This window comes from Notothenia coriiceps, unplaced genomic scaffold (assembly GCF_000735185.1).
Source record: "Notothenia coriiceps isolate Sejong01 unplaced genomic scaffold, NC01 NC01_scaffold00017402, whole genome shotgun sequence".
In the NCBI taxonomy this organism is placed as follows: Eukaryota; Metazoa; Chordata; class Actinopteri; order Perciformes; family Nototheniidae; genus Notothenia; species Notothenia coriiceps.
The window spans coordinates 164,521-192,109 of record NW_011350103.1 but is presented as its reverse complement, the minus strand read 5'-3'; the positions used below and the strand labels follow the sequence as shown (position 1 = coordinate 192,109).

At 41.4% G+C, this 27,589-nt stretch overlaps 1 protein-coding gene across 2 annotated transcripts in view; it reads right to left on the bottom strand.

Moving 5' to 3' along the window:
* Nucleotides 1-1,642: 1,642 nt before the first annotated feature.
* tmem117 (transmembrane protein 117) overlaps nt 1,643-27,589 on the bottom strand; it is a 39,183-nt gene continuing 13,236 nt past the window's right edge. For both annotated transcript variants that reach the window (XM_010776860.1, XM_010776861.1), the window contains exons 3-8: nt 23,589-23,721; nt 13,227-13,326; nt 10,381-10,478; nt 8,288-8,447; nt 5,185-5,314; nt 1,643-4,182 (exon numbers count right to left, since the gene is read on the bottom strand). In XM_010776860.1, coding sequence (XP_010775162.1) covers nt 3,521-4,182; nt 5,185-5,314; nt 8,288-8,447; nt 10,381-10,478; nt 13,227-13,326; nt 23,589-23,721 — 1,283 coding nt within the window. In that variant the 3' untranslated portion in view covers nt 1,643-3,520. The remainder of the gene's footprint in view (nt 4,183-5,184; nt 5,315-8,287; nt 8,448-10,380; nt 10,479-13,226; nt 13,327-23,588; nt 23,722-27,589) is intronic.

Genomic DNA, 27,589 nt, shown 5'->3' with positions numbered 1-27,589 from the left:
ATTTTTTAAATATACTATTCTATTCCTTTTTTCTTACATGAGACATTTTTCATGTTTTTGAACGTTTTTAAAGGGAATTTTTATTTGAATTTTGAAGTTACAATAATAATTCATTACATTTTTTGTAGCAGAGCAACCACACAACCCGTCAGTTTAATCTGATAACCCCTTGGAGAGGTCCTGACCCCGGCTTGAGAGCCTTAAACCAATTCTGTCTTTACACTTTCCCTTCCTCAGATTTTTTTATTCAATCTATGACTCATTTTCACAAATAGATGTTCTGTAAACTAATCCTGCTGGGGAACAGAACACATAACAAATTCAAATTGTTTCCCACTGGCATAAATCAAGCAGCGGACCCTCCCCGAGCCGTCCTCATACTAATCTGAGCCGGGTGCCATGTGTATGCCGGCTATATATTCAAGAGACCTTGTGGAGATAGTATCATTATTTCTCGTATCGCCCGTATTAATTGGGTCAGCAGCTGCAAGAAGCTTGACCTGTGCTGTTGCTTGGCAACCATTTCCCAAGCATATAAAAAAAACGAGAACTTTTCTTGATAACCATTTCAGCAACCTTGTTTTAAGACTTTCTGATGTTATTGAATAAAAACAACGGGGTCAAAAAAGCTCCATAGGGTATATAACAAATGTATTAATTTATTGTCAACACAAGGTTCAACAGACATACATTGAACAAACACTGACAAAAGATTTACTCTGCTTTAAGTAAAAAGCACAAACACAAAGGGACTGAAGGAAGTGTCAGCTTTGCAACACAATTCAATGAAAACAACAAAAAGGAAGGCCTCACCTAAACACAATATATAACAAACAGATTACACTCTTCAAGTCCAGAGAACTGCTGGCCTTTGGTGAGACACTAATATCTAATGTCCTCAAAGAGCTGTAATGTATAAAAGGATCATTACAGAAGCAAATGCTGCAAACCAATTATGTTAAATAAATTGACCTCTTCACAGAATGGCCTTTGTCAAAAAACAAGTCTGGCAAACACCTACGCCCTCCTCAAGCCTCAAGTGCACAGACACACAACATGCACTATTTTGTATGAAACATCCTTTACAGACATAAATACACACCTCCACAATGTACCCCCACACACACAAAGGCGGCCACACACACACACACACACACACACACACACACACACACACACACACACACACACACACACACACACACACACACACACACGTAAGGAGTCGGGGGTGTGCAACCGTAATAATAATAATTACGTTTTACAGTATTAAATATAATAAATTAACACATAAAAAATATGTTACGCTGATTAACTATTCAATTCATTAATTCGAGGCACATTTAGTTGGTGTATTAATTAACTTTTTAAAGAAATGTTAGCAGTGTGCCACCTAAAAATGAAATCCAACACACAGAGAAGCTGCTCTGATTGGCAGACTCCTGCCAATACATGGGAGCTGACCAATCAGAGATCAGACAGCTGCTGCTTATAAGATAAGATAAGATAAGATGAACCTAATTCAGTTGTACAAAGCAGCAACAGGGTAAGCGTGAAAACACATGACAGCAAAGATTCACACAGATGAATAAAATCAAAAATAAATAAAATCAAGATTTTTTTTTAAATGATAATAATAATAATAAGAACACATCTCAAAATAACATAAACATGTCTTTGAATTTGAGCAACTGCGAAATGAAAACTTTAAATGGAAAGAAGCAGACACATTAAAAGTAAGATGCATCATGATAGGCAGATACTGTATCATGTAAAGACAGAAAAGGAAAATGGAGTCATTAATGATTAAAGTGAAATTATGCAGGACTCTGTAACTTCTGGCGGCACACCCCAGGCTCATTACTTATAATAATGTTTGAACAAAACTCTGTCACAACTGTGTTAGGAAGCAAAAGATGGGGTTAGTGTTTGATATTTCCCTGTTTTTGGGGAATCCTTTTCCAGGACATTATAGTACATTACAGTCCATTATAATGCAGAGTGGTGCAACAACACATAATATCATTCCACTCTGTCTATCATGAATATAGCTCCTTTAAATTAGCATATCATCTTATGCAGCATTATTTGTTGAGAACACTTAAACATGTTGTATCTTTGGTCAAATTACTTTTACTTATTGAAAGTGCCACACCTAAAAAAACATTAGTTAGTAATTTGGTAATTGAGTTAGTATTTGCACTTCACAGAAAAAACTGAAGGGCATGCTTTTTGGACCAATAACTGCCAATATACTGTATATGAGATTTGGTAGCATAGGAGAATATGTGGAAAGGCAGTGAATATTTTTCAAGCCAGATAAATGCTGAAGGTTTCAGTTGCGTTTGAACATCATATATATATTTTTTTAACACTAGGATAATGTATAAATAAATAAATAAGTCTTCATGCATTTACCATGTCTGAAAATACTGCTTCTAAACCTTTTAAGGTTTATCTAGAGATAAAGAAATCCTGAGCTTTGGAGCAGAAGCCTCCTCTGCACTTCAATGGCGTGTTTATGCCGAGGGCAAAACCACCCTTCTGACTGTGTTGGTATTCAGTCCAGATGCAGCGGCCACACGAGCAATCATGAGGTGGATTGTTGGTTAGCTATTTGATCCTAGCTGATTGCATTTAATATCTCAGTAACTAATATCAAGTGAGAGGATATGAATGTTTGACGCAGTGGGTTGTGCGCATGTGTTCGCACCAGGGGGTCGCAGGTTCAAACCCCACTGCAGTCAGCATGTCGTTGTGTCCCTGGGCAAGACACTTCACCCCAAATTGCTCCTGTGGGGATTGAATATGTAAGTTGCTTTGGATAAAAGCATCTAACAAGTAACATGTAACGTAATGTAGGTCATCAATGTTCATAATCATGTCATTTAACAAGAAGTGGACGATTGACGTCACATGATAATAAATTAAAATGATAAAGCCTTAGGATAAAATAAGGTAACAATTGTCCGGGTGATACATAAATAAGATGTTAAAGCATACTGTAACTTGGACATCTTCCATTTTGTTGCCTATAGTAGCATAGACTGAATACGTTTCAGTCTGTATCTGGTTATATATGAAATATCAAGGCACTAGTGTAGCTGTAACATCGGTGTAATACGATAAACTCCACCTGGCTGCAATGTCATGACTGTATAAATACTCCTCTGGTATATAGGCACCACAATGGCTTCCCCGTGACAAAATTGAATTATGAAAATGCAAAACCCGAGCGAGCACCATGTCAATTAAAAGTTTTGCATTCTGTGTTTGTTATCAGACTCGGTGCTGTTTAAAAAATAGATTTAGAAAAATATATTCAAACAAATACAGCCATCAGGACTGGCCTTTGTGATCATGGAACATCACTTTGTCCATATTTTCCAAACCATGAACAGTTTTTTGTCAACTTCTGCTGAAGCTTGGTCTTTGTCCAAGGAACAAGAGACGTCTTAAGATGTTGACCGACTGAATCTTGAGCTCTCATTTATAAATGAAGTTTCAGGAGTTCATGAGGTCACGGAGAGAGTTTGTGGACATCGAAAGAGACCGCTGGTTCCTCCTGCTCCGCGCTGTCAATCACGATGCTCGGATGTGTCTCCTGGGTCTCCATGGAGATAGTTGAGTTCGTAGAGGGCGTCGCTCCGAAATGTTGCCCGTCCACCGAGAGAAGCATTGGCGTTCCAATTCGTTTCAGACTGTCACTCATGTTCATGGGCACCTCTTCTGGCGTCACGCCCATCTCTTTGCTGTACTCTGACGGCGACTTCCTCTTTATCCTCTCGTACGACTTGTCCGGGTTTTCCGGGAACGTCTCGCTGTCCTGAAATCGCCCGAACCACCAAACGAAGAACCCGAAGAGGAAGAACGCAGCCAGGCTGGGGATGAAGGCCAGGCACTTGATGTACAGGCCGGATCCGGTCCAGCGGCTGTGGAGGAACATGTCCCGCTCCACGTAGGTTAGGTTGCTGTCGGGATTGATGTTGGTGGAGCGCCACTCGTAGGTGAGAGTGCTCCGGTTGAAGAACTGGAGAGTCTCTGGTTCCTCCACCGTGAAGATCTTCTCACCGGGGCCCACATACTGACCGTACTCGTAGGGCTGGTAGAAGATCTGGTTCTTCCACATGTTCAGGTCCAGGATCAGCACGAGGAAGATGATACCGTAGTTGAACCACTTACCTGTAAGGAGACATTCTGTTAGATCACAAACAAGGCTATCTTTGAGAGAGGGTTAAGAGAAAACAACACATTGATGTATAGCACATACAAATACAAACAAGATATAAAGGGCAGAGGCAGACAGACGGATATGCTGTCACATTTATTTTGATCAGGAACTCCCCTCCCTCTGCATATAACCGGGCATTGAGACACAGACCCATTTGTAAGCGCTACTCCCTCAACAGTATCTTCTAACGAGATCACTACATTACCACGAGACAGCCATCTCCTCAGGTTGACTGATAGCGGGCAGATGTCTCCCGGGGTATACGTGACACCTCTCCCTTTACCCTCCCTGAGATACGCTGTTAATACGCTTTTAGTTAAACCAATCACGTCGCATCGGAGCCATTTCCATAATGCTTAATGGATATGCAATGCATTAGGGTTAACAACCTCTTGCGAATCACTGAACGTTTGAACAGCTTAACATTTAGCACGGGAACATTGGTTTTGCCTTCTCTTTATGGTCGTGAGTCAGCGTGTGCACGCGGCGGAACAAAATGGAGAAAGCGGGAAGGTGGTTACGAATGGGAAATACACTCGCTCGCCGAGAGCATTAAGACGCGGAGACGGGAAAGACGATGAGCGATGCGACTCGCACGGCAGGGTGGAACACGAGGAACGGGAAGCACATTTGCAGCGGTGGAGCCACCTGTGTGTCAGATCGCTACACATGTATTATAAATGGATGCTGTGGTTTAATCATCAAACTGTTTCCCATATAGAGGGAAATGGAAAACTAGAGCAGGGAGAAAACTAGACCAAATTCTACGTTTTTCTATACCGTGGACATTTTCTCTTTCTTCTGCTATTTAATCAGGTTATTTCTGCTGGGTAATCACAAACAATACGGGTGATATTTGATTAAACTATTGAGTAAAGGTAGAGGGTTTCCCAAGAAACAATGAGATGACCCTGTGCTTTGTATGCAGCAGCAGTGCACGTGTCGGCATGTACCTGTGATATGGATGTGGTACTCCTCTTTAAAGATACTCTTGCAGAGAGGAAGCTTGACCTTCACATGCGTAGTTGACATTCCTGGAAGATTCATATCCAGGTCACCCATGAAGTGCGGGAACTCCCAGTCCTGAAACACACACAAGCATATCAATGTACCTTGTGACTGTGATAATTTCTCCGCTGTAGAAAACTGAAGACATTCAAATATCCACATTCTCATGATAGATGTCAGCCATGTATTGTGCTTTATTGGTTGTTGAGCAATGCCTTTCTCATATAAGCTGAGGTTCAGTCCCTGTGGAGTGTCCTCGTGCACTGACTGGAGGTCAGACCTGGTGCCAGCTGCTGTTGACTACGCTGTGTGTTTACAGGACTTTGGAGTGTTCTAATGTGCACTGGGATTTCAACATGTCAAAACACATCAACACGCAACCAAACCTGACATTTAGAAGCTGCCCATGCCTTGTGGTGCCACTTAGCTCTTTTTGAGTGTGGTTATATTTGGTGGCTAATCAGCAGTCACTACCCTGATGAGGTGCATATGAAAAACAGAAAAATAAATACAGAAAAATAAAAGGCAAGAAAATGTAGATAGCACAATGTTCTCAAAATCCCTTCGTCAATAAAACTTCAACTTTTATTGTGCTTGTTTACATTGTGATCAGTTTTGTGAATAACTAGTTTCCCTTCAATACAATGTAAATGGGTAACTTAGCCTAAATCATAAAGAACACTTACTATTGAGTTAATCTGAAAGACCTCCTACATGTTGGTACATATGCTTCAGTTAGTGTGTTCAAAAGATAAATAATGTTTGTAATATGTTAAATTGTTTCATAGAATAATGATTTGCAACATCCAATAAGAACATCTGTTTTAAAAAAATCTGACGCTGAAGGTGGTTCCTTAAATAAAAATGTAATTGTAAAAAATTGAAAATAAAGCCATATTATCTTTATTTTACATTAAGTAAATTCTTACTTTTAAAACTGAAATGTGTACTACACAAACTGTATTTATCAACTTTGCATAATGAAGAGTGTAATTAAACTGGCAAACACAGATGAAACAAATGAAAATCCCTCTAATAGCGATGAAAATGCAAATGTTTCAGAAACATTTCCTTCCACTGAGCTGACTTTATCATCTCGCATAGGAGCTTTTATCACTATTACAGCAAAAAAAAGCACACATAATCTTAGAATTTTTATATTAGCAATATTTCCCCTCGGTTATCATTATTTGCACAGAGCTACGGCTTCACATTACCATGTTACACTCCATGTATCCTCATGTGATCCAGAGTCTCCCATGGCTACATATATGAACAGCATAACAGCTTGCTGATGGTCCCCTGGATATTAATTAAGTCATCCACTCCTCTTCCATATCTGCAGTATCTGTTGCTGTAGCACTAACAGGCATGGTATTCAAGTCATGCACCTCTATCCCAGAATATAATGAGTCTCCAAGACATATATGGGAAGAGTAATTTGATAGTGTGAATACAGGCATATGATCCCCATATGTAAATGTGTATATGCATATACACAAAGGGCATAGATATCTGACATTCAGCTGGGAGAAACGGTACAATTATGCTCCGAAAATATGAAAAAAAAAGTAAAACCCAGCTTGGAGGCAAATCCTGGCAGGTCATTAATTGGGGAATTAATTAGTTTGAGAACAACAACAACCAGATTTTCTCATGGAGGTGAGAGATTAACAATGGCACCCTGTGCTCCAAGATGGAGGCGAATGGAGCTGTTGGGAGAGTGGCGGATTTTATCGAAAGGTGGAATGTAGCGTCGACCTCCAGTGCTTGGGCCGTGTAACAGCGCAGTCCAACTAAATCATAAATAACTGTTGTAAATGTGCTCTCTGTACACAGTGCAGAAAATGAAAAGTGCCTGTCGTAAACAAATCTATGTGAGCGGGGAGTGATAAACCAGCAAGTCAGAGGGAGAGGGAGTCGCTGGTCCAGACTGTCTAAGGGAGTCAAACGGAGATGTCAAAAATAGGGAGCGTTTCCTTAATGTCACATCAGATTTGTGTTTTTATTTCTAAAAAGGCTGGCCACAGCAAGACATTGGCATCTTTGCGAGAAAACGCATGCAGACTATAAGCTGTTTCTGTATATCTGCATAATCACAATAATTGGGTAAATGAATGAGAAAAACACCACAGTGAGAAGTAATTACAGGCCAGAGCGGCCTCAAGCCCTTCTTATACAGTAATAATGAAAAGTCACTTTTAGTGGTGCAGTTGCTCTAACACATATTTCCATAGGAATACTATTAGTGCAGTTGCCATGTTTCTGTGGAATGGTGTATTTATAACACTAGAAGATGTTCTCCCTTTAATTTGCAGGCTTTTATTAATTAGCATAATCAACCGAGTAGAAACATATATTTAGTGGATAGCAAATATTAGTCTTGTCCTCTAATACCCACCAACAAGGCCTTGTGAAATATGTTCATTAAGCATTTGGAGGAGCCCTGTTGCATTAGGCTGGCAGTCAAACCCCATACATGATTGGCCGGCATTACTGGCTCCGGGCGTAAAAAAACAACGGGAGAAAAAAAAACGCTTTTTCCCACTCTCTTTCCGCTTCAATACGCAGATATGTGGTTATGCCCAGACAAACACATTTGCATATGCATGAGCCACTGACACAGGCTTTATTGATTTACACTCTCCTGTGGGAGGGAGGACATCGGCTGGGAAAAAAAAAGTGGGGAAAGTGAGAAAAACTCTTGTGAGTCATCATTAAAGAAAATAAACCAGGCTCACAGGGGAGTAGGGGAGTAAAGGGTGAGTTCATGGCTGAGGCCTGGGAGAGAGGGACGGAGGGACCGACAGAGAGGAGATGTAAAGAATTAAAAGCGTTTGTATGTCTATATATTTGTGGGTGTATACATGTGCGTGTGCATGTGTTTGTGTGAATGCCAACTGAGAGTGATCAAACACCCGTCTCTGTGCCGCAGTGCCCCATTGATGAATAGCAGGGGAGGGAGGGGAACTGGCAAGATGGGTAGAGGAATAAGCCAAGAGAAGTCCCAGATCCCTTCTTTTAATTGGCCACAGGGGAGCGGTCTACCTGCATGACAATGAGAAGGTCGAAAACCAAGATGAAGGAGGCCAGGAAGGCCCTGGAGACCTCGTCGCTGGGCAGGAAGCCGCGGTTCAGGTTGTCCCAGCTGATCCAGTCCGTACTGATGACCAGAACCACCACCGAGGTCAGAGTGATGAGCACAGTCCTGCAGAGGAGAGGAGGTCAAATAAAGAGAAATAGGACGAGAGTAGAGGAAGGATTGGCAGCAGGAAGGAAGCAAGGAAAGGGAAGGAATGCAGAATAGAGGAAAGGAAGGAGGGGGGCAGAGGGGAAAAGAAAGGAGAGGAAAGGAAAAGGGAATGAAAAAAGAGCCAAGGGGAGGGGATGATAGGAGGGGAAGTAAAAAAGAGGCAAGCAGTGAAGGGGATATAAATCAATGTTTGACACACATTCAAAAGGAGACGAGCCGTGAAAAAACGTTAAAATATCTATAAAGAAGAAGATGTGAACAGTTAATTGTGTCTATCTTGGAAGACAAAGAGCTCCAGTTCCTTTCCTACGTCAAAAGCAAAAATACGCAGATAAATCAGTCAATTCTGTTCCTCTGCTCACAGACTCAATAATGTGTTGAAGAACGATTTTACCTGGATTTGAAAAAAGGCAGAAGATAAAGCTTCGAGGAAGATGAATGTTCAAGGAGGAAAAAAGTGTCTGTTTGTGGATGCAGAAACAATGCCATTCAAAACCCTACTGCATATATATACATTTCCATGTATTTCCATATTTAACATGAGCCAAAGTATCTTTTACCTGCATGCAGTGATTGCTGTGGGTTTTTTCTGAAATCGTTCACACTCTCTGAATTGTGTTTGTGTCACGCTGCTGTAGTCCTGCCTACACATTTTACTGGGAAATGTCCCATATGAAGAATGGCACATTGAGGAAAGGGCTGGTATTATTCTCCACTGTGCATTGTGTCTCAATGTCACCCTGTGATTGCTGTGCTGTTGCGAGCATTCTCACACCACACATCGGCTGGCTGCATTGCAGATAGTGAATGCCAGCTCATATCCCATTTCGAATGTATGGGAGAAGCTTTTAAAGGGGTTTTATTATTCCGCTGTGGGAGTCCTTTGCCTCCATTTTTGGCATTGTCCTCTACGATTCGTCCCTGACCCCTTCGGCGCATTATGATAAGATACATCCAGCAACGCATTTATCAAATCATATTTCAAGCTCTGAGTTTCAAACGAAAGCTTGTCAAATCCGGCATTGATTGTGACGGTGTGAGTCGGGCCATGTGTCAATAAAATGAAGGGCTCCAGAAAAAGTCACAGAACAATTTGACTGCTTGCATTTTAATTGCAGGTGAATCGATGCGGCGATAGGAAATGTTAAACAATGCGGCCACACTGAATGTGAAGTGTGAGACCTCTCTGTGTAAATATCAAACAGATGTCAAACTGTTTCAACCGCAATGTCTTCTTTAAACCCTTCACTTCTCACCATGACCCTGAAATGAACCACTGAGAGGCGTTCACATGTCGTGTTTGACTGACAGCTCTGAGCCACTCTGGTGAATGAACGGCGCTGGGACCGTGCACTGGTGGTGTAATGCATCTAAACGGGGAACGCTCCTACTGGCTGTCTGGTAATGGGCATATCAGACGTGGTTTGCAGCATTTGTTTAGCAGTTATTTAAGGGTCACAGCTTGTGGTAGGAAAGTAAGAAAGCAGGGTTATGGTTTGCCCCGTGACCTTGCTGTGTCCATTGATTTTCTCCCTGTTCTCCTAATTAAAGGTGCTGACACTGAGTGAGGGAAGATTAACACGGCTATTGACTGTGTGTAACCCTGCGGAGGGCTGGAGAGAACACATAACACACACTTATGAATACACACACACACACACTTATGAATACACACACACACACACACACACACACACACACACACACACACACACACACACACACACACACACACACACACACATCTACAAAGCCCTTACAGAGCCCTGTAAGAATATATCATATTTTCAGTAGCCAGTAGCCAGAGACATTTATAAAAATCCTATTACTGTATGTGCAAAAAAGATACACATGGTCTCATTGACATTTTATCTTGATGAGAACATACCAGAAAAGAACAATCCGGTTGTTGCCTTGTTTCCAGAACCTTCTGGCTGCTTTGCCCCAGTCTGGGTAGTGCTGATCCTGGAGCATCATATCTGTCACCTGCAGAAAGAAACGTGCGTATCACTTCATTACTTATGAAGATTAGATTTAGAGGAAGTAAGGACAGATTATTTTAACAAATTGTAGGCAAATAGCTTTACTTTGACTAGACCTGGCTGTGTTCAAAGTAACAAAATATTCCTACAGCACGAGTAAAGTTATGTGACGCATTAAATCTTGTTTGTGTACCGTAATTGGTAAAAAAAAAAGTAAGTGCAAAAAGGGCTTTACAGGAGTGGTTAATGCCTCCCAATTTTGTTGGAGGTGCAGTTACCTCCTGGAAGTCACTTTTCACCTTTCTTTTCTCGAATTTTACATACAAGATACAACGTGTTAATTAGGGAGCTTGAGAGTCACCGGTAAATCATTTTTTACAGCTTTGTACAGAGACAGGCTTTTTCAGTTTCCGCCTGCTTTTAGTCTTTGTGCCAAGCTAAGGTAACCATCTCCCAGACAAGGCTCCATATTTAATGGACAGACAGGAGCCTGAGAGTCCTGACCTCACTAATGCGGGAACAAAATATTGTAAAAAACGTTACAGTGTGTAATGGCTGAAATTCATAAATCCACCTCCAAGTCACTCAAACATTTCAATTAGAATCTGTTTTAATAATACATATTATTATAACATATTATCAAAGTATTAAATAATTGAATAACACAAAATCTGTGATTACACACGAATGACTGTGTCATTGCCTTTAAGGAATATCAACTTGTTTCAATATGAATGTTGTGGTTGTACCTGTCTTTCACTGCCTCTAACATCTGATAATGTTATTACTACAATAGATAGTAGATGTTCTGACTGATACAGAGAGCATTTTAAACACAAGTATGAAATATTCCACTATATTCTTTGTGTGGAGCCACTGCAGAAGCAAGGTCAGTTCGTCAATAAAGCGCCTCACTGCAGAAACTGTAGCTCGTGTTGAAAGAGGATTTGAATCAGGCAATGTATGAGATGTTTTCGCCGTTGCAGCGTTGCAAAAACAGACACTTCCTGTTCACTCATCTGGGGAAGACACACTGTAAATCTGCTCGGCGGAGGAGACACAGAGGTCATCTTCAAAGTGCCTTGTTGAATTAATCGAATGTAAAAACCTTGTGAGTAATTTCTGGAATCAGCGCTTTGCCTTGGCCCAACTTACTCTCCTTTCACACACACACACACACACACACACACACACACACACACACACACACACACACACACACACACACACACACACACACACACACACCTCTGTCTCCCCGATTCACCTTCTCACTTACTGCCTCCCCCACGCCTCCCTTCTGACCAGACTACATTTCCCCTTCACCTCAGTGTCTTACTCCCTCTTACTCCCTCCTCCTCCTCCCCCTCTCTCTTCTCTGCAGTATGTACTGTGGAATACTAATGTGAGCGGTGAGGGAGCATGTCAAGTTGTCTCAGCTGTGTGCATGTCGGTGCCAGAGCTCCACTCCTCCCACCACAGGTAGTCCACTCCCGCTGGAGCTCTCCTCCTCTCTTTATGTTGACAAATGAACAAAGGTAGGTCTCTACACACCAACAAACTCTCTCCTCCCTCCCCCCCCTGTGCATTCATTGTTCCCTTTGACCCTTCTTAGATCAAACCGCATGTTACTCTAAAGATTTGGTATTAGATTGATCTGGATGCGCACAGGGCTTTCAGTGTGTGCCTTACATCAGCGGAGAGGATATACCTGGCCTAGTAATTAGAAAAGTGTGTGACTAATAGCTTCATTTTGCATTTCATATATGATTTTGATATATTCAAAAATAACATTTGTGATCTTTGATGGAAACTTTGTAGAGAACTGAGGATGAATAAATGATAGTCTTGAATGCCATCAGTGGGGCAATGAATCATCCACACAGTTTGGCGTGAGCAGATGATACCGGAGGAAAGCCATTGTTACTAATTAGCTCATTTAAAAGGGTGTATCAAATGTACTTTAGCTCTTAAAGCGTATCTCCAATGTATCCCTTCAGACTTATCTATCTAATATCAGATGAGGCTAAACTTTCATCAGCATAATGCCAAGATTACTTCATGAGGTATAGATGAAAAGATGGTAGGGATGGGAAAATTAAGAAGAATTAGCATTCCTATGTGCTAACATCGGCATTTTAACAAGCCTGCAGCTAGCCATTAGCTACGGTGTCGGTGACTGTTTTGCACTTTTAGAATGTTAAAATGCAAGTGTTTGGCAAATTAACATACTACTATTTAGTGAGGGCTTGGTATCAAATATGAATACTTTTTGTACCAACATAAAAACAATTACTTGTATACAATTTCTAAAATATGACAATCTGGCCTATTAATAAATAGAAAAACATGGTTAAAGTTCTAATGGTAAGGTATGGGAAAACAAATTCCAAAAAAATGGTTTAGCATGTTGGTGTAGCATGCTAATGTTTAGCATTCTCTAAACAACAACAGCTGGAAGGTGTTGATTAATTATGGTTATTAAATTAAGAGTTATTAGTGTCAAACAAGTGGTAAATTGCAACCTGTCGGAGCTGCATGATAAGAGAAGCGTTCACCAAAATCACTTTGGATTCGTCATCTGGGGACCATGAATATTTACAAGTTACAATACCAAGCTGCTAGCATGGCTAAAAGAGAATTGTATACAAATGTGTTTTTAATATTGTAGAATGTAATGTTTAAATTAAATACAACCTTTTAATAAATGCAACACTATCTATTGTTTAGGCCTCAAGAGTTGAGATCTCACCATCCACGCTGTGACAAAGTCTCCCATCCACGTCCCCACGGCAGCAATCTTCATAAAGCTCTCATTCCTGATGCCCATGTAATCTGTCACCAAGTGAGGCCTGAGAGGAAAGAAGACAAAGAGTGAAAAGGACATAAAAAGTGAAGTACATGTTAAGAGGGTAGTAAAAGGAGGCAGAAAAGGAGAGGTGGCTACACGACTGACAAAAAGATCCAGCAGAGGGGGAGTCAGTGCAGGGCCAAAGAGAAAATGGTCACTGCCGCTAAGTATCATGATGCTAGCTGTCAGAGACGATCAATATCAATCTGCTCCTGTGAAAACAATAAGCGATGGCTCTACCTTCCATAAAGCCCCGAGGATTGTAAACAATTTACACCGGGAGCATTGGAATCAAAGCATTATCATCGCTTTCATTTGGTCTCGCAGTGTTCGGCAAATTATCCATTTGTTTGGCAAATTTGTCGCATGTCTAGTTGATTTCAAATCAACACTGCCATCCCAAAGAGATCCCCCCCGATAATGCACTAGATCTGAGTGAGCTCAGTTAACATCCACTGCAGCAGCACAGAAACAAAACATAGACTAGGTCAAGACAAGCCATTAGAGAAACAATCTCACATGCAATAGTATTTGATAAGAAATGACATGCTTTTCTTTGGAGTCCTAGTTACTCCTTCATCTCTGAACAGTAAGTGAAGATGAGAAGCTTTTGTTCAGCACTGCAAAACCACCCACTCAACACACTCTCACACACACACACACCACATCAGTCTATTTTCTCCAGGTAATAGCACAGGGAGGGAGGAAAAGTGGGTCACTCGCCTCCTATATGGGACCTGTTCCCGAGGAGAGGGGAGAACAGAGGGGAGCGAGGAGGCCTGTTTGATCTCCTGGCAGCTAGTGTCTTAGAGGCTGAGTGGAGCAGGTGGGCACCCATCACCTCCCCCCCGAGCTCCATCTCATCCCACCCCCACAGGTCACACTCATGAATACAATAGATGGCGATGGATAGGCCTGTGGCTTTGCTTTCAAAGGGTCGTATTTGAAGTCAATAGCTCCATTCGTCTTTGTTTTCCCCCGGTCATTTTCTGGCCAGCAGCAAACAGCAATAAAAATGTTTTCTATTGCACAGAGGGCTCTGGAAAATCTCGCCTACTGCCTTGCTGGTGAACAGTTCATTTCCTCTCTCTCTCTCTCTCTAATGTCTCTCCATGCCCTTGATGGTTTCTTTTAATTTCATTTTTTAGCTGATTGCATTAACAGTTCCATTTGGTGTGCTGTTCACTTTGTAAATGAGACGTCTAAACAATCTCTTGAGAAGCAATTGGGGGGTAATCCTTTTAAGCTATTAGTTAATGTAGAGGCTTTAATAGTAGTTCATTTTTAATTAATGCTAATTGCTCGTGCCTTTTCACATTATTTATGCATCCCGATCTGAAAAGCATAAAAAATGGCCCAAGGGAATACAGAACAATGATGAGTAATTGTGGCAAGCCAACGACCCGAAGCACCAAGTACCTGTTTACTGCATTGTGTGAGGAGCGCTCCTCCTTGGAAGGAAACATTATAAATCATATGTCGTCAATGCAGCATGCATTTAACAGATTTGACAGCGTTTTATTGACGGAAACGTGCAGCAGCGCAGGTGACGTATTGCATTGCTCAGGACCGCAAATAAAAAGGCCTTGATTGGAATGGGGATTTATATCTGCATTAAGTCAGTTAGACATTCTGAGGCTTGGCATTGCTCCAGTGTTCCCTTTGGGAGTCATTTACCCGCTGCAAATGTCTGATCGATACTTCTGGAAATGCTGTCTGCTGGCACCACACGCTCAGCTTTAATAAGATTTTTAAATAACCCGCCGCCAACCCTTGCACTTCTCACATATTTAATTGAGAAAATGTTACCCCTGTCCCGAGAGAGGGGGGGTTTCATTTTTTATTTTTCAGCAGAGCACCTATGATGAGTTTGGGGACTCTTTGCACGGCATGATCAGAGGCAGAACTCTCTGACTTATTCATGCTGACTGAAAATGTAATGGCCTTTAGAGCCGGATGACCTAATGAGAGAATTCAGTGTAGTGGAACATCAGTACAGTAGCACCATGAATAATCAGCCCCAAAATGGCTCCCGTGGCTTAATCGCAGAGCCAGTGGCAGTGTCAGTGCCAGCCGGCCGGCTCAGCCAGACCCCNTGAGGAGTGTTATCAGGTTTCCAACACTTGTTCACAGACAAATATTCAAGGACAATTCATTGCCTTCCAAAGTCTTGTTCCATCATTTGCGAGAAATTACAATTTTGCGCTTTAGAGGGTAAAGAGTTGTAGAGCTAAGAGTTTGGACGTTACCCTTGGTTGACATTAACCACTGTAAAAGGCCATGTTTAACTGTGGCAATAAAGCTTTCATCTGCAGGATCATTAAATGTTTATGATGCTCTATTTTCTATAGTGCTAAGTAATCAGTTATGATTTTGAGGTGGCTCAGTTATTAATTGGGGTTGGTACTATAATATCTATCTCACTCTATTTTATTTGGATAAAGCTCAAGCTTCTGATGGTACTCAGATGTTATGTCTGCTCAACAAACACATGTTCGCATAATAATCCTTCCATCCAAATTCAATCCTGTCAAACTATTGCTATTTTCATCATACCATGGGTCACCTACTGTGCACCAGATTGTTTTTTCATAATGACATAAGCTACATTAGTGTTTTATAATGAGTTTTGCTTGACCCTTTTTCTATATTATTGTATTGCAGCTAGTTATATATAGTGCATATTAATAATGTCCAGCAATGTGGAACTGCAACAAATTAGTTTTCTTTCAGTATGGACTTATATGTTGGTTAATTGGAAAAATGGTGTAAAAAATATATCTTAATGTGAAAAACAACATGCTTGTTTTTATATTACCGTTTCAACTACCCACACTGCAGCATACTGTAGTGCCAAAAACACTTTTGCAATGTCATGCTTTGCTATAAACCAAGCACTTTGTACTACTCCATAGATCCATCGATTTAAAGAAAAAAGCTTATGGTTTGATTTTTTTTTTTTAAAGAAGTCTCAACTCAAAGATTGACTTGGCCTATAAAAGCCCTGATAGTTGAGGTTATACAACAGACTGCTGAGCTTTCACTACTCTGAGTCATCAATACTCTAATTTCCATTATATTCTTTCACCGTCCATTTGGAAGTATAGGCCTCTGAGCTGGGGTTTATCAACTTGTATTCTCTGTCAGACACCCAGTGATTTAGTGACTGGCAATTGAGTGACCTCCTCTGCCCTGTAAATGCTGGATTCATTCAGAACATTAAATTGCGACCTTGGCTCTCTCCACATTGAAATGCATTGCCTGTCCCCTCTTCGAGCACAACGTCCTATTTACAGTATACAACGCTGAGCAGCAGTGGTTACCAGGGAGCATAAAGCTGTCAATACAAACTCTCTTCACCTCGACTATTGCATCTCTCAAGGCGACTTTAAAACTTCAATCTTAATTCATCACTCAGCACAGAAGAAGCACATCTACTGTATTACACTGGCTGGAGATTGAGTCCTTTTGTCCTTATCATTACCCTGGCTCATGAATAGGAGTGAATGCAATCAGGCAGTGTGCTTGACAGCCCTGTATCGGGCCCTGCAGTCACATTTCGCTGGCATTTGAACCAAAAAGGGGTTGAAAACCAAGTCTCCATGTTTAACATCAGTTCCCCTACAAGTCCTTTAATTAATAATAATAATAATAATAATAATAATAGCTTAGATTTATATAGCGCCTTTCATGGGACCCAAGGTCGCTTTACAAGGAAGAACAGGGCAAAACAAACATAACAAAACAAAAGGCAATCAGACAACCAGTCAGACAGACAAAAACAACAACAAATCTGTGGGTTATAAACTGTTCAAAGAGGCTTATTTCTTTTCTTTTTTTTTACAAGTCTTTTCATTTCATTATAGTTTACAATAATCGATGCCATTTCATATATTGTAATATTACAGTACACTCACTACACTCCCCCCTCCCTCCCTCCACCCGCACATGCCCACACTGACAAAGAGGCTTATTTCTGATCTAACACCCCTATCAGGTCGTCATTATACATATTTGATATTTAAAACCGTTACAAATCACTGTTGTAAAAAATAAATCTGTGACCTATTCGTGCCCATTCAAGCCAAGTTTTGGTTAAGGGACAAAAACAAGTTTGCTTAGGCAATCATCAAGCTTAAGGCTGTTATCGTACTACTACTAATTAAGGTTAGGAGATCGTAGTCTTCATGGCTGCAGTAATAACCACTTTAAGGTTAGGGAACAATGGTGGTCGTGGTAAAAGGAAATCAATATTGATTGATGGTAGGATACGGGACACTGACAGTAGTCCCTTGAGTTTAAGTCCGACCTTTTGTCAACCCGTCCATGGACCCTGACCTAATTCCTCTGCAAAATGTGTCCCTCTTTGATAAAGTCACCGCACTTCGTCCTTTGCGACGAATGGACAAGACTCACTTTTGTTTGCTCATCCAAACACCATATTCTGGTTTTATAACAACCATCAGTGTCCTCCATGTTTGCTGGCGTTTTCCCAATCCAATGTAAATGTTTATAAACTGAAATTGAAGTGAGTCTGAGGATGAGAAGGAGACACAGATACACGACGCAGATGATCAGAAACCTGGACAATAATAGATTCATGTAAACTGGGACATGAATATAGGTTATTTTATGTTTCATGTAAACGTCACATCCTGAATATGATAATGTAAAAGGGCTAATTTCAAAGATACCTTCAATATTTTCATGTTTACACATATTCTGACTGTCCTGTATACTGTCGATAGGCTAGTCTTTTTTTCAAACTGTGCAACATGCCCATGTTTTAAAAAACATTGTACATGGAGGTGATGCATCAAAACGCAGGAACTGATATATTATTCGTTATTTATATTTATTGAAACATGAGGAATGAGTGTGGCTGCGTGTTATTACACACAAACATGAACACATGCATGGACAATCTATCTTTCCTGCTATAACACCCCTCCCCTGCATCCATGTTCGCTGACACTCACATTCATCTATAATACAATACATATCGTATATTCCCAGTGGAGGCCCACTGCTGTCAAGGTTATGATGTTTATTGTTTACAATGTGGCTGTTTCTCTTTATATGACATTGAGGTATGTGGAGGACCTGGGCTGCAGCCACTACTGAAGCCCCCCCCCTCTCTGTCCCAGAAAACATCAGGGTAATATAATCAGAGAGGAAGTGACCGACTTCACCGCTTCATACAGATCACACACTGTTTCAGACGTATTCTGAGAGACATTAGTTTTGAGGGAAAGCTCTACTGTAACTAAAGACTTGTTAAATACGTAATGACTCATTTTTGAGATACCAACATAATGTGCATGTAGGAGTGTGAAAGACAGCAGCAGATTTGCCGTGTGGGTGTGTGAAAGTACGAGAGAGGCAGAGTGAGGAAGGGAACGAAAAAATGATCAATGAATTTACACTGCGAGACTTTTAATGGGATTTAGGAAGAGCAACAGGTTTCTTTACAATTTAGTTAATAGTAAAGATGTACGATTGCATTTTTAAATATTATGCAATATTAAGCAAATCAGTTCATTTAAAAAAGATTATTTTTGAAATAGATTAATATAATAGTTATTTTCCCAGATTAAGCTTTTGCTCTACAAATGTAAGAAACAAGTGATTTTCAGAAATGCTTTAGACCGAACAAAATATTTGTTGTTTTATCTGAAATGCCAATGGACTTAACATTTTCATCACAGACAAAACACAATTACCACAAATGTCACAACTGCTTAGCAAAGACCACAGCATGGTTGCAGATCATTCTTGTTTTCAGACACAAACTCATTATACTAGATATACAATACAACACTTCAAAGACTACTTTGTATGTGCTTAAAAATCAAATAAAAAGAAAATATGTTCAATAATCCATGTCTTTCAATTTAATAATCATTGTATCTTGTGATATTAATTACATTACTAATTAAAATGACTAATGAAATCAAATGACTGTAACACACTACTGCCCAGGACTGACTACAGTTTTATAGTTTGTCTGTATCTATATTTAAAGTGAACACAGACATGCTGTACTGTAGACAGCAGCAAGTCTCATGTGTGATTGCATGCAACAGGAGGCATCTACATACCGCAACACGCTATTTATTCAGCCTTTTAAATCCACTTGTTCATGGAATTACCCCAGCTTAGTGCCAGACAAGCAAACAGACAGAGGAGGGGGACTAGCATGCAAGCGGCACAAAGGATCATGGTAAACAAAAGACAAATACCCTCGTATGATGGGGTCTAATCCCGCTCAGGGTATCACTGTTGTCAAATGCCACTTCCATCCCTCCCTGCTCCTCATCAAAGCTATCCACCAAATGCAAACCTTCCACCGCCCCTTGCTCTGCCCAGATTACCCCTCTTATCCCGCCTATCCTGACATCCATCTGTGTCTCCTTTACTGGGTAACAAACACAAATACACAAGTCATTTTACAGCTGTACTGTCCTACTCCAGCTCCCCATCACACCCCCTCCCTCCCTCCCTCCTTCCTTCCACCTTCACTTACTTTACCACCCCCTTTCTCTATATTAGTCGTGATTAATGTGCACGCCACGCATTGGGCCGTCTTAATTAAATAACACCATCTAATTAGGGGCTGATTTCGGCTGGTAATGGCGCCGTAAGATGGTGGAATGGGATTGTGCGGCGTGACAAAACATTCATGAAGTCCGTCAAACTCCCTGGGCGGTCACACTCCCCTGGTTTCACACAAACAACCCCCCTCCTAATCTGACAGTTACATTAAAATGCAAATGGCCCAGATGCGAGGGTCTGGTAACAAGTGTGGCTTACAGCTCCCAGGGTGCCTCAGCGGACGGGATTTTCCTCCCTGATATGGCACATGCCAGGTAACAGGTTGATAGCTGTTGACCTAGAAGGGGCTGTTTAAATATTGGCTCAGTTGGACATGTGTAAGATTACGCAGTCTGGAAATCTGTTCGAGCTGAGAGATAATGGCTTTGATGAAATCATTTTACTAATCATGAATAAATACTTGTCACCCAAAAAGATATACAATCTCTCTTCAGTGATTGTTTACAGTCCTGATGTCGCGGTTTATCTTCCTCCCTTGTGGATGTATTGCTAGTTTTAATTAAATACTGCAAATGAATGAACTGCTTTTCCTTCCGGGAAAAGATTGTCCCACTCTTGACCTAACAATCAACATCGGCACCTCTATTGTTTCCCCGACTCAGACTCCAAGGAATCTGGGTGTGACCCTAGATAACAAACTGTCCTTCACTGCAAACATCGCTGCTACAACCCGCTGCTGCAGAAACACTCTTTACAACATCAGGAGGATACGACTAGAATCCACTTCAAGACACTGGTACTTGCGTACCATGCTGCGAATGGATCTGGCCCTTCCTACATCCAGGACATGGTTAAACTGTACACCCCAGCACGTGCACTCGGCTCTGCATCGGCCAAACAGCTCGCTGCACCCGCACTGCGAGGGGGACCCAAGTTCCCATCAGCAAAAACACGTGGGTTTGCTATCCTGGCTCCAAAATGGTGGAATGAGCTCCCCATTGAAATCAGGACAGCAGAAAGCCTACACATCTTCCGGCGCAGACTGAAAATTCATCTCTTTAGACTCCACTTCGAGAGATAGAATTATTAACAAATAATTACTAACAAAGAACTAACAAAGCACGTATATACTAATAAAGGACTGGCTTATCTAAAGCCAGTTGAGTAGCACTTGAAATGTTTTGGCTCTATGAAACCTGATGTACTTATATGATTCTGTTTTCTTCAAGTTTGTATTTTGTTGGTCGAACGCACTTATTGTAAGTCGCTTTGAATAAAAGCGTCAGCCAAACTTCAATGTAATGTAAAAATCAAGCTCAAGACCCGCTGAAAGGTCAAAGAAAATGAAAGCATATTAATGAGCGCAGAGATGGGCAACATATACAGCAAACACAAACACCCCGCAGCGCACGCACACAGACACACACACACACACACACACACACACACACACACACACACACACACACACACACACACACACACACACACACACACACACACACACACACACACACACACACACACACACACACACACACACACACACACTCCCTCTCCTACACACACGCTAACTAACTTGAACAAGGTGTGAGACGTGAACAATATGTGCGTGGTGTGTGTGTGTGTGTGTGTGTGTGTGTGTGTGTGTGTGTGTGTGTGTGTGTGTGTGTGTGTGTGTGTGTGTGTGTGTGCAATATGTGCGTGGTGTGTGTGTGTGTGTGCGGGAGAGTGTGTCTTGCTACCAGAGAGCATAGCCTGCAGTGTACCATCATGGCTACATGTCAAAGAAAGCTAACCCATGCCAAAATACCAACCCTTTAAAAGCCCGTGGAAGTAATAATACCTCACAGCGGCTTGTTCTTTCATTACAAATGAAAAGGAAAAACACCATTCACTCCCACAGAGGGGCAGCTACAGTCACAAAGGGATATTGTACTTTGCCTTTGTGCAGTGGCTAAGAGAAAACTACTACAGCCTCACTGCGGGGTGAGGGACTGGTAGTGTGGGGGCGATGCAAATAGGGTTTGGACATAAATCAAAAGACTTAAGTTTCACTGCATCATCAGGGCTGGAGCACTTCTCCCGCTCCCCCCCAGACTCCCATCCTCTCAGCCACATTTCTGCCCACTCTGCTGCATTCATGCTATCGCAGCCCGGAGAACGTCTTCGGAGGGGCATCCTGGCAGAGTGTGAACATTGCTCTTACATGTCGGTCTTGAACAGAGATGTGAACACTAATGGTTTTTGGCAGGGCCCGGGTCCTCAGTGGACACACTGCTGGAACAGAAAGAAAACAAGCGGGGAAAAGCAGGGCAGGATGGGAGTTTTTTTTTTGGACAAGTGCAGAATAAGACCAGGTGTCTTGGCAGCGGCGCGTTGACTCGCTTTACAACAGCACCATCTGTCTTCGCGAGGAGAGACTTACAACGTTGAGTGAGTGATGTGACTGCTCAACACACAACCATGCATATAATGACGGATGAGTTTTAGTGTTGTGTCAGCCAGTTTAATGGTTTAATACGCTCTCTTGGTTGCTACTTTTTATATCTTGACAAGTGATGCGTCTAATACGAGCAGAGTGACTTGCACATGTTGGATGGATATAAATTATATATCATATTATAAATTATATATTATGTCTCTCAAAAATGTCTGAGTAACTCATTATTTTTCCTTAAGTGTTATCCGAATGTCATCTAGTCAGAAATTCCTGACAGCAAAGAAAAAGCAATGACAGACTCAAAAGGGCCCCATTTCTCCACATTTCAAGGCGGGAATGAGAGGCAGTAAAAATGAAACCTCGGTGTGACAGATGCACTGAGTGTAGTTGCGACTGCAAATGTAACTTTTCCCTGAGCAAGCAACATATGTTGTCTCGGCGGACCTGCTCCTCACTGCTCAGCTGCTCGCTGCATTTTTTTTCTCGGCCGACCAGAGAGAACGGACAAGATGGATGCCGGTGTCACAGCGCTGGCCGGAGTGACAGATGGGCTGATTATACAAACTCATCCCTCTGGCCAAAGAAAAACACCTCGCCTGCAAGCTAATAGCCTTCATCTGCCTGCACCCTATGGATAGTTAGTGCTTGTTGTTAATATGGAAAAGCATCACTGTATAGACAGATCCCATTATAGCCCTGGACTCTCTCTTGACAGCTTGCACCTGAATAGACACCTGCCACTGTTTTTTAACAGCCCAAAATGTTAAATCACCTCGTAGTGACCTCGCGTGTGGCTGGCTGGCTTCAAGGGCATGTTTTTCCTTCCTCTAGACAGACACTTTGCAAATGCATAAATGGATTCCTGTCACAGGTTTGATGTGTGGGTGTCAGGCTCTGCAGTGCGCAGTGTTTCCCCAGCAGGTAAGCTGGGGCAACAGGAGCGAAGAAACAAGGCACCGACTGCGAGACATGGCAAAAAAAGTCTTGGATTTTAGCCAGAGAGGTGTCACAAAATAAGTCGAGATCATGGGAGAATAAGAGTGGGTGCTGGAGGTGATCTTTCAGGATTAACCACCCTCCTATTGCCTGCTCCTACCTGTGATTTAAAATGTGGGCTGATTAATCAGACTGCTATCGAGTCTCAGTTCAAGCGAGATGTTTCGATCAATCACGGCAAGCCAAAGGGGAGCGTACAGTGAGGCTCTAACAAATGGGAAGCAGAGGATGGGGAAAAAGGCATAGAGAAAGAGATAGAAATGGCTTACTCCATGCTTCCAGCCATCAGCAGGAAAATGTTGTAGATGTGTGAGAAGATGAAGAGGAAGAGGATGGCGCTGAAGAACATGGTCATCCAGGAGCCATGATCCTCGCGGAACACTTTCAGGCGCAGGTATCGACCTAAAGGGAACATGACAAGGACACTGCTGTCAGGGGAGGTTCAAACAGCATGTCATTGGCTAACATGTATGGCTACGAAATGGAGATGAAAGTAAATAATGTCGATCAATAATGTCCTGCTCTGTCAGACACGTGCCCTTTAGGCATTGAAATGAAGATAAAGGACCTCTTTAAGGTGCCACTTATATGGCCTTGGAAGTTCTTGTGTTATCCCGAGAAATTTCACCCGTTACCGTTTTATCAGCAATACCGACAAAATATACTCCATATACACATTATTTCATCTGTTGGACACGCTGTCAGTTAAGAGGTGCTCGATTGTGTCTCATGAGGCGAGTTCTGCATGATTAGAGAGATTATTCAAACCTTTTATGACCCGTGGTTTCTTTTACTACAATCCTGGCTAGAAATCAAATTATGGAGAAATATCTCTCTGGCAGAGCATGACATTGATTCATATATGCAGCCCTCTTCACAAGAGCTAGGCCTCTGGTGGTGGCAGCAGAACTCATTAAGACAAAAAGCTTTATATTATTACTTTTAGCTCATTGTTGTACCCCGAAAAGACTACAGTTGGTGCTTTTAGCTCCTTTGTGGGAAGCAATGAATCTAATGACTAATGATTATTTTATTATTTTGGCTGCCCGGAATAAAGAAACATAAAAACATTTAGACCTTTAATTCAAGGGCTTACATTTTGTTCTGGTCAGAGTAGCATTATGAAAAACCATAACATAAGTACAGTTTACGGAAATAACATGTAATAGTCCTTGATCTACCTCCCACACTGCTTGTGTAACAGAAGCAATCTGCTTTTGGGGTGTTTGTACATTTTGGATGTTTTTTTTACCCACTTCTTTAAAACCTGCGTCACAAACGAAACATGGTCAAGGTTCAAAAGCACTCAATCCCACATTTCCAATAATGATCTGTTTTTCTGTTTAAAAAAGGTAGTCTGCATACGTCCACACCCAAACCAAGATAACCTTGATGACATAACTATGACATCATCCTGGTTATTTTCTGGTCCATCTCTGTAAGTTGAACACAGAGAATGAGTGCTCCTTTTAATGGACCATTAATTTATAATTTTCTGACTGAATATGAACTGAATATAAGCCTGGATGGTGTATGGTTTGTCTGCTTTCTAGAGTGCTTTTATGTTTCCAAGAACTTCAGCAGAGTTACACATCTTCTGTGTGGCCAATCCTGTCACAACATTCAGCAAACCTTCTTTCAGTGGTATCATATCAATAGTTGAAGTGTAATCAATTAAATATATTTTAATCGGTGTAAAAATACTGTAAAGATTGGGTGAGCCAAATGTATAAGCCAAAGCTTTTATTTAATTGTGCAAGAGGTTACATGTGGGATAACACAAGTATTCACTCAGAATCAGCAAATTCCAAATGGAAAAGTACTTGGATTGGTCAAAAAACTTGAAATACATTTTTAATATGAACACTCCTCATGCAGTGAACTGCAACCGGCAACGGCTTGAAGGTTACTCAATTGACTGAAATCCTCTATGAGTCATCTCGGCTATACACCTCTATTTCCACTAACACACACACACACACACACACACACACACACACACACACACACACACACACACACACACACACACACACACACACACACACACACACACACACACACACACACACACACACACACACACACACTTTGAGACTCTCCCTATGCTTCTGCTAGCTGTGATCCGATGCCAGAAGCGGCCATCTTCCCAGGAACAACTCTTTGTTTTTCTCTCTTCCAGCTCAGTCAGCATCCCTTTGAGTTACAGCTCCTCTGAGAACTAATTGCGCGCAAACACACACACACACACACACACACACACACACACACACACACACACACACACACACACACACACACACACACACACACACACACACACACACACACACACACACAGCTAAGCAGAATGCTCCATTTATTTTCCCATTACAGCCTGGCTGGTTCACTCTTCAATAGTTTTACATGCTGTTCAATCTCAGCTTGCTCACTTTTAGTTTGTTTTATCCGCTGTGCACATAAAAACAAAGATGTTGAGATTCCTATGGAGATGGAGATCATTATTGGAGTTAAAGTGCAGTTTTAAAAAATGAACCTCATGTTCAAATATATCATGCATTAAAGGACTTGGTAAACATACAATCTGCAATATTAGTTTGAACGTTGGCGGTCACTTATAGCGGGCTTTAAGGAAGATAATATAAACTTTAGTATTGCCTTCATAAAAAATTGTCAAGATCACATATTTTATTTTTTTAGTAAAGTGACCAAGTGTGAAGCCACAGCATACGTCTTGTATTTCAGGGCTCGTCACAGATGCATAATTGAATTGACTTGCATGGGTGAACTTAATTGCCTCCCGTGCCAATGAGCCCTGGCTTGGATGTCGGAGCACAGTGTGTGTCGGCACATCTGACTTTTAAAGTAGCCGGCCAACGAGCATAGCCCTCTTCTCACAGCCTGTTTGGGCAGAATTTAACTAGGGGGTGATTCAAGACTAGTCAGCCACACTGTTTGAGTCACTGCACCCCGACAGTAGAGGACCAGGATAAGGTGTGATTCACGAGCACTGCCTACTGCGAGGCTGAGCCTGGCAGGGGACAACAACAACAACAACAACAACAGCAACACACATGGACAACACAGCCACACACATTCACAGGAATGTAAAAATAACAAAAGAGTGAAAAGCACACATCTTGTTATCTCTTTCTATCGTTCATTATCTCACCCTACAAACACATCCACTGGTACGGACCAAGCTCAAATCTAAATTCAGTTTGGATGCTAAATTTACACTATTTTTGTATCACTCCTCTAATGCTATTTATAGTGTTTGGGATGAGATCATATCCACCTGTCTTCTAGTTGTTTCCAAATGAAAATCAAACATGAAGCTGTGTCTCCATCTAGTGGTGATAAACGGACCCACACCAGAGAGCTGAGCAGTAGGTACACACAGATATGCAGCATACAGATAAGCACAGTGTACCTACAGTTAATATAAGGTGTCCGGTTTTTTGGTTGGTTGTACATAGAATCAGAGTCTATGGAAAACAGCTTTATACCATTTGAGGGCAGCTAGTGCTAAGGTAATCCTTGTTTCTGGAATCATTTTCAATGATGTAGCCTAATCTATTGCCTCCATATGCTATGGATTAGCATAAGGAGGCTATAGAGTCGGCCCATTTCTCTTAAAACGAATGACTACACCGCACACAATAATGTTAGTTTAGTATAAACCACAATACTTTAAAACAACAATGAGTGAACCAATGAACAGACAATGTGTAAATGCATCGTTTGGTCATGAGGATACATTGCAGTGTTGCAGAAGAGTCACCAGGCATTATATTCTGCCCTCAATAAGTAAGGATAAGAACCTGCCAGGATACTACATTTACAACTACTGAACAGGATTCCACAAAATCAGCAGATATGTCATATATTTCGTGAACAAATATGAAATGGGCTTTCAGTGGCTTTTATACACTCAGATTTAAGTTTATTATGTACAACTATTTATAACCTTCAATGATTTATAGCAAGGCCTGTAACTTCTTTTAGATTCCTATTCAGTCCAGACAAACTGAATACGTCATGGTTTCCTGTTGGATAATGAGATCACATGCACTATTACTGGGAAAGGCTATATGATTACCAGATTTATAGGAGTAATCCACTCACAGGACAAACAGAATCCCTGAAACACCTGCACTGGTGCACACAGATAGACAATAATTGAAGGTCTAGGATGTATTAACAGTGTGGTTTTGTTTAATCCTCTGTTTCCTGTATTACACACACACACACACACACACACACACAC